The sequence below is a fragment of the Ammospiza nelsoni genome, chromosome 12 (assembly GCF_027579445.1).
Source record: "Ammospiza nelsoni isolate bAmmNel1 chromosome 12, bAmmNel1.pri, whole genome shotgun sequence".
Lineage (NCBI taxonomy): Eukaryota > Metazoa > Chordata > Aves > Passeriformes > Passerellidae > Ammospiza > Ammospiza nelsoni.
In genome coordinates, this window is record NC_080644.1 from 741,989 (window position 1) to 750,404 (window position 8,416).

Here is an 8,416-nt window from a genome sequence, read left to right on the forward strand (position 1 = left end):
TTGTCTGAGCAGTTTTTCAACATGCCACATTGTCTCGTTCTCGGCTGTTTTTGATGGCTTGGAAAGGCTCGGGATGGCCTTGGGACAGCCCACGCTCTAAAGGATGAGAAGTCTTCAGGTTTTTTCTTGGTCTTCAGTGTTTATTAGTTTTTATCTACAAGATTTTCTCTGGGCTCGACAGAGGTCCACACAGCACGCCAGCCATGAGCACACTGCGAGCCCCCGGGGCGGTCACTTATCTTTATACCCAAAACTACCTATAAGATATTTACCTATTTTCCCCAATACCTTTCACCCTTATTGACAAGTGCACTTTTAGTAAGAACTAATCTCAAAGTGCCACCACCACTACAGAAGATAGAGGCCAAGAAGAAGAAGAAGAAGGACAGGACACACCTCAGTTCTTCCATCTTGCTTCTCTAGACTTTCCTGTACTGAAATTCTAAAACCTATGTTTCACACTATAATTAACCTATCCCTTCACCATTTATCCCAGTGAAATCCTCCCATCCTCATACAGGTGTTGTCTCCTGTGCAGGATCAAAGTCCAGCCACCAGACACTTCTGGCAACATTCCAGGACCTCCGAGCCCCCCAAGGGTTATCTCGGTGACTCTGCACATCAGGACTGATGTGCTGAGATCCCACACCACATCTTTTCCCCTGCTGCCCTTTCCCTGCCTGCGGAAAGGGCCTCACCCCTTGTCCCAGAGCTGGGACAGGCACAGCTGGAGCTGAGCAGGCTGTGAAAGCCACGGGTGCTTGTTTCATCCATGGGGGATCTGTGTGAACATCGGCCTTTTTGTCATCCTTCTAGACCCCAGCAGGCTGAATCAAACTTCAGTTACTACTGCCTTTCTCACCTTTACGCCCAGGAGCTGCTGGCAGGTCTCTGAGAGCTCCTCAGGTGTTCGGTGGTGGAGCTGCTGTTACCCCGGGGTGGCACAATGCCCCAGTCCCGCTGCCGTGCCCGAGGGCCGCGCCTCCCGGCGATTCCCGGCCGTTCCCGGTGCCTCCGGGCCGTTCCCGGTGCCTCGGCTCGGTGGCGCCGCACCTGCGGCCCGGTGCGCTGTTCGCTGCCGCCCTCTGGCGGCGGCCGGCGGGACTGAGGGAGCGGAGGGACTCGCTCTGAAGCGGCTCCGGTGGAGACGCTGGGGATGGTTGGGTTTTTTTCCTTTCCCAGGACAGACGGTGTCCCCACTACCCTGGAGCTGTAGCTGTGCCCTCAGACTCCCGAGTGAGGCAGCACAGAGGGAAATGCAGCGCCCATAGTGCAGCCCCTGGCACCAAGCCCACCCCAAGGCAGCCTGGCTCTGTTCCTGCTCCAGGGACAGGCCCTCACTGAGCAGCACTGCAGGCCCCAACTCCCCTCCCTCCCACTGCGGTGTGACCAAACACAAAGAAATTGTTTCTTGCAATCAGGAACCCCCTTCCAAACCCTGCTGGGCCTCAGCTCCGAGGGCGAAGCCACCACCCTCTTCCCAGGCTCAGCCCACCAGCAGCACCAGGAGAGCTGAAAAGAGAGAGGGGTTGTCTCTGATCCTCAGGTAATTGGTGGCAGCTGTCAGCACCATTCCCAGCGGGAGACACGGCTACATTGGCCCCACCTGTGCTGTGCCCCACGGGATGGATCCAGCCTGGCAGAGAGGAGTCCCTGGGCAGTGCCAGACCCTGGACTGGCTGTTTGGCCTGGCCACAGCACATGGAGTTCATTGGACTGGTTGGGGTTTGCTGGGTGGCTGCAAACGCTGGCCCTTGGCAGCAGAAGTGTCTGGGAATGGAGAATAAACACCCCCAGCATTGGGGCTCTCAGTGCTGGGCATGCCCACACCAACCTGTGGGATGAAAACACTGATCTGGAGCTTTTCTGGAGTAATAAAGGACTCGAGGGATTGGCAGGTCATTATCTTTCTCCCTGTCTTCTTTAGATGATCTCTGGAGCACTGGATTTTTAGGCAGCAGGGCCAAAGCTGTAACTCAGGGGCTGGCAGGTGGAGCAGGGACCCAGCGCTCTGTCCCCAAGGCTGGCACAGCCCAGTGCCCAGCCTGGCTGGTCAGTCCTTGTCCCTGTCCATCCCGGGGTGGCCATGCCCTGAGAGCCCCCAGGAGATGGCAGCAGCCCTTCGTGTTTGTGTCCTCCAAGGGGAAACCAGCCCCGGTCCCTTTCTGGAGGCTGCTGTCGAAGGGCAGCGGCAGGACGGCCCGGGATGGGCCGGGGGACACGCAGGGTGTGGCAGGGTCCCGGTGCTGCCGGTACAGCGTGGCTGTGGCACTGGCACGAGGGCAGAGGAGGTTTGCTGGTGCCCTGTGCCCGTGCCCAGCTCTTGGGCTGTGCCCCTCTGCGTGGCTGCCCCGTGGCACCCAGCCTGGCCCTGCTCTGGCCCGGGGCATGCTCTGTCCCATCCCCATCCTCATTCCCGGTATCCTGGGGCACAGCTGCCAGCACGGAGCTGAACTGAGTCAGACACTGGTTTTGCATGAGTGAATTTACTTTAGAAATGACAGGTGGAACATAGTGAATGGTTAGTGGAGACACTGCGTGATCCCCTTGTATTCCTGAGGGCTGGGGACGGGGCACAGGGAGCTTTCCAGCTGGGGTTATCCTGTGCATGGCTTTGCACCAGCCTCTGGCACAGCTTCTTGTTCCTTTTTGTCCCAGGCTCTACCCATGGTGTGCTGCCCTCGCTGATCTCCAAAGGCCAGCTCCAATCCTTCAGGGTGCTGCAGCCCAGGCAGCTGCTGCCCTGTGCGGATGGCACGAGCTGCCCCATTGTCCCAGCACCAGGGACACTCTGCAGCCACTGTCCCTTCTCCAGGGAGGTGCTCACCCACAGATTTGCTGTTCCCAGCCTGCTGATCATTCCCTGGGACTGCTACTACTCACTCCAGGATTACTGTAACCCCAAATCCTTGCTCTATAGGCAAGCTCCCATTTCTGCCTGTGGGACAGTGGTGGCTTCCACTCCAGTGGAGGGAGCAGGGTAGCACAGCTGGCACAGAGAGCAGTCCCAGGGACCTGTAGGGAGCTGCTTCCTTACCCCAGCTGAGGTAGCTGTGTGGACAATCTCACTGCCCAGCAGGACAGGAGGTGGCTGTGGGGGCTGTAGGAGCTGGCACTGGAGGTAGATTACCCTGGGCTCTACTGCAGGGCTGGGCTCAGAGCAGGCCCTTGGCCATGGCAGAGGGCAGGGCCTCCCCTGCCACGCTGGCAGTGCCCAGGCCTGACCATCTCCGTGTGAGCAGCACCATCACCTGCAGCGCGCTCCTGAGCCCCGGCTGCCCCGCGGCTCCGCCGGCCAGCACGGCCAGGGCCCCACGCCGGGCAGGGCTGCCGGGCAGCCGGGGGGCAGTGCAGCACCTGGGGCAGGCGCTGAGACGCTCAGGAACATCGCTGCAGCTCCTGCAGCCCCGGGCCGGGCCGGGCTGGAGCACAGTGCCCCGGCAGGCGCAGCACAGGAGCGTGCACAGGGCCTGCAGGAGAGGAGCCCTGTCCCTGGAGAGGAACCTGTGGAAGGTGGGCTTGAGCAGCAGGCACACCAGCGGGTTGTAGAGCGTCGAGGACTTGGCGAAGACAGCCGAGAGCACGAAGGCCAGCGCTGGCACCTGGCTGGCATCCCCAAGCAGGGCCCAGAGCGCCAGCACAGCGTAGGGAGTCCAGGCAGCCAGGAACCCCAGGCACACGGTGATGCTCAGCTGGAGAGGGAGCAGAGGCAGATGGGGACACCGTGAGCCTCCTGCAGCACTGGGGGGACGCTGACACCCCCCAAACACAGCCACATGCAGCAGGACCCTGAGCAGCCCTCACATCCCTGGGAAAGGTGCTCAGCCTTCTGGACCTGTACTGGAATGTCAGAGAGCAGGGCAGCAACTCAGCACAGCCCATGCATAGACCTGGGCTTCAGGCCCTGCCCCACCTGGGGAACTCAGAACAGCCTCTGCCTGCTGTGGCACATGGGTACAAAGGACACAGTGACCTGGTGGGACCAGCTCACATTCTGGCAGCACTGCAAATCCCTCCAGCAACCTATGTGGCTTGGGCAGCCTGGAAATGGGCTGTGCTCTGTCCCCTCCCCTGAGTGGCTGTGGCTGTTTCGTTTGAAGCCAGGCTTGCAAGTTGTTTTCTCTCATGCTGTGTTTTTAAAAGGTTATTTGGGGTTTTTTACATATTCTTGGTAAATTATAGTATTAGCTTGTAGTCTGGGGAACAATGACTCATGCAAGCTCCTTTATGATCTTTTCCAATGTAATTTAAAATGAAAACTCCTCCACCTGATGACTTTAAATGAGGAGCAATGTGTTGTTACCCACACTGACACAGACACCTGCAGAATTCATCAGGAACAGCAGATGCCAGGCAGGAGGGGCCCTGCTGTTCACCTGCCCATGGGCAGTGGGCTGGGCAGGACACCCCGTGACCCCACAGGCCCCCAACCCCGGTACCTTGAGGAGCAGCCCAATTCCCCCATACCCATACCCTGAGGAGCAGCCCCGTTCCCGTACCCTGAGGAGCAGTCCCATTCCCCCATACCCATACCCTGAGGAGCAGCCTGTGCAGGCCGTGCAGGCTGTGCAGGCCACGGTTCCTGTTCCTGTACCCTGAGGAGAAGTCCCATACCCATACCCTGAGGAGCAGCCCCATTCCCCCGTACCCTGAGGAGCAGCCCCGTTCCCCCATACCCATACCCTGAGGAGCAGCCCCGTTCCCCCATACCCATACCCTGAGGAGCAGCCCCGTTCCCCCATACCCTGAGGAGCAGCCCCGTTCCCCCATACCCTGAGGAGCAGCCCGTGCAGGCCGCGGTTCCCGCGCTGGGGGCACATGTGCCTGTGCCTCCTCAGGGCTCTCCGTGACGCCCACACCGTCCACAGGATCAGCGCGTAGGACGCCAGGATGAGCAGGCAGGGCAGCAGGTAGCAGCAGATGAGGAGGGCGAGGATGTAGAGCGTGGCCTCCTTGCTGGAGGGCTCCCAGGTGACGCAGCAGGCCGTCCCGTAGGGCTCGGGGCCGTAGCTGCCCCAGCGGGCCAGGGGCGCGGCAGCGAAGGCCAGGGCGTAGGCCCACACGGCCAGCAGCAGCCCCATGGCATGGCCGTGTGAGAACCTGCTCCCTGTGGTGAGGGCAGGGGTCCCATGGGCCAGGGGCAGGGAGCTGCCCCTGAGGTACACACTACCCACAGAGCCAGGGAGCTGCTGGGGTCCGGCACAGGGCCAGGTGTGCAGCCCCTCCGGCCTGCCGAGCGCTGCCAGCAGCTCCTATGCCCACTACGCTGTGCCATGGCTCTCCCAGGCCACCCACACCCTACCAGGGCTCCTGTAGGCCACCCACACCCTGCCATGGCCGGGGCTCCTCCAGGCCACCCACACCTTGCCATGGCTACTCCAGGTCACCTAGACCCTGCCATGGCTCCTCCAGGCCACCCACACCCTGCCATGGCTCCTCCAGGCCACCCACACCTTGCCATGGCTACTCCAGGTCACCCAGACCCTACCATGGCTCCTCCAGGCCACCCAGACCCTGCCATGGCTCCTCCAGGCCACCCAGACCCTGCCATGGCTCCTCCAGGCCACCCACACCCTGCCACGGCTCCTCCAGGCCACCCACACCCTGCCATGGCCAGCGCTCCTTCAGGAGCCTGTGGCTCTCCCACCAGGGAAAGCAGCTCTTCTTGCTCTGCCAGAGCTTGTGGCTTCCCAGCTGCAGTCTGCTCTAGCCTAAGCTCAAATCTGTGTGTGGACATTCAAAAACCTGCAATCTGCCGTGATACAGCCACACAGATGTGACACTTGGGGATATGGTTTAGTGCTGGACTTGGAAGTGCTGTGGTAACAGCTGGACTCAATGATCTTATAGATAATTTCCAGCCTGAACTTGTTTCTGTGATTCTATGACTAAATTTTGACTGGGAATAGGTTGCCCTGGGGTAAAGCTTTCCCTGGAGAGGTGGATCTGGCTCATGGAAAGGAAAAGGGCCCTGTTAAAAGGGGTGTGAGCGAGGATCAGATAACACGTCCCAGCACCTACCATATGCCGGGTAGCAGACCTTGAGGCAGCAGACCGTGCTGAGCGCCGTCAGGCTGGCCAGGCTGCTCAGCCCGAACAGGACCCCACAGAAGGCGTAGAGCGTGCACACAGCCTGGTCAAAGAGCCACCTGCAAGGAGAGCCTGCCGTGAGTCTGTCCCTCCCCACAGCCCTGGCCCCGGCTGCACTGGAGCCTTCTCTGTGCGGGAGTTTCCCGGCGGCTGCTCCCGTTCCTGCAGCAGAGCTGGGCACACGTGGGCAGGTTCCAACGGGCTGCACGGGTACCAGCACCTGGCCAGTACACGTGGGCATGACCTCGCCCCTGGTTTGTTCCCTGAGCACCCCAAAGATGCACATGGGGGGATCTGGGGGTGCAGCAGCTGCCCTGACCCACAGCAGCTCCCAGCCCTGCAGTGCCAGCTTGGACAGCACCACCAGAGCCCTTTGGCAGCGGGTCTGTGTGAGGACCTGGAGGGACAGGGAGCAGCAAAGCGCGCACTGTGGGACGGCTGGCTGGGAGCTCACATGCGCCCCTGTGCCACCCCGGGTCCCTCTGCACTGCCAGGGATCTCCTGGCTCCCAGGTAGTCTGCAAACCGGGCCACTGGCCAGTGCAGAGCTGCTCCAGGAGGTACCTGTGTGCAAACAAGGAGGAGGCGGCCAGGGGGAAGAGCGTCACCGTCATGCTCAGGTCACTGATGGCCAGGTTGACGATGAAGAGCTCGGCAGGTTTCAGCAGGGACCTCTTCTGATGGGCCACCAGCAGCAGCAGGGAGTTCCCAGACAGGGACATGATGCCTGTGGAGGAGGCAGAGAATGGTGCTGAGCGTGACAGGGTCAGGAGAGGAACCAGGAGCATCCTGAGATGTTTGGGAGGAAACACTGCAGAAGTCTAGAGAAGTTGGAGAGGGCTCCAGGCTTCCCTCTCTAGGGTGGGCTGAGCAGGACCCACAGAGCTCAGTGAGCACATCTGGAGCTCCTTTACATTGGATTGGATCCCTTGCCCTTCCTGAGATCCTACAGAGGCGTTTGGTGGGAGGCAGAGATGGGATGAGGCTGCAGCGGGCTCCGGGTGCAGGGTCTGGCCGCAGTCACTCGCTGCAGCTGGAAGGAGCAAGGGGCACTTCCTCCCAGCTAGATAAATAACGGGAGCTCTGTGAGACTGCTCCTCTGATGTGGGGCCAGGGAGCTGGGCCCCTCGGCCTTCCTAATTTCCTCCTGGCAATGTCACTCCTGTGAGTCTGCACTGTCCCATCTCATGGTAACAAAACAAACAAGAAGAAAGGCATTATGAAGATCAAGGAAAATCCAGACTAAACAAAAGGAGGCTTTTTGTTTGCTATTAGTGTATTTAAATCAACAGTAGTGATTTAAGTTTTATAATAAGGGCTTTCTCTTTTTCATTACATAATTGTGATTTCATGGAAAAGAGGTTTCAGTGTCCTCAAAAGGGGAATCTTTGCTGCTTTTGGGGCAGGTTGAGCAGGATAAGAGTTCCTCCCTAATGGATTAGGCTGCAAATTAAATCTCATGGTAAAAACCCACTTCCAAAGCCACTGAATGGCCAACACTAAGCTCCCCTCAGGGAACTCCCACATGGGATCTGGGCAAATCCAGAGCTCTGGAGGCTTTGGAGTCACTGGAGAGCAGAGTATTGAGATGTTTATCCTTCTTCCCAGCCTCACAAGGCATTTTTTCCCACAGAGCAAGTCTCACATCTGTGCTAAGTACACTTTATTAGCTTTTCCAACTCCTGCTGAAATCAAGGGCCAGCTCGAGCTCCAAATCCCTCCCCTTCAATGGACCTGAAGCTGGTGGTACCAGCAGAGCCCTTGCCTGTCTCAGCTCAGGTGGCTGTGGTAGGAGTTACAGGATGTTCCTCAAAGTTATTCAACTTTTCAAATACTTAAAACCATAACAGGCTTGAAATTCACTTGAGAGGGGAATGCAGTCACCAGACCATGCTTTTGGGTAACATGGGAAGGTCAGTTTAATTAATCTGCTAATGACTGGACACTTCTGGAAGCACCAGTGACTGCAAAGGCCTGGCTGTCTCTGGCAGGCAGCTTGGCAGGGACATGGGGATCAACAGGCCATCTTTCCTTACCAAAGACTAAATAGAGAGTGCCAAAAATCAGGTCTTCTCTCTCCGATAAGGTGGAGGCGAACGCTGAGGTGTTGGATGCATTTCCCATCTGTAAAGCAAGACACACATGGAAGTGAGAATGAATTCTGGCTGATGAGGAGCGCCCAGCTCCTTCAGTTCCCCAGAGGACACAACGGCACATTCCTGGCCAGCAGGATCCTCTGGCCAACGCTGCCTGCAGCACTGAGCAGCCTGGGATGGGATCAGGCTGCTAATCCCACCTGACTGTCATTCCTTCAGCCACAGATTTCA

General features: G+C 58.8%; 1 protein-coding gene across 1 annotated transcript; it reads right to left on the reverse strand.

Moving 5' to 3' along the window:
• Positions 1 to 864: 864 nt before the first annotated feature.
• LOC132078782 (opsin-5-like) lies at positions 865 to 8,213 on the reverse strand. Its single transcript, XM_059481108.1, has 8 exons — positions 8,126 to 8,213; positions 6,654 to 6,816; positions 6,022 to 6,149; positions 4,773 to 5,107; positions 3,226 to 3,692; positions 2,154 to 2,271; positions 1,438 to 1,512; positions 865 to 1,104 (listed from the first exon to the last, which is right to left on the reverse strand). Exons 1-8 carry the CDS (start codon positions 8,211 to 8,213, stop codon positions 865 to 867), a joined length of 1,614 nt encoding a protein of 537 aa, XP_059337091.1.
• Positions 8,214 to 8,416: the final 203 nt, after the last annotated feature.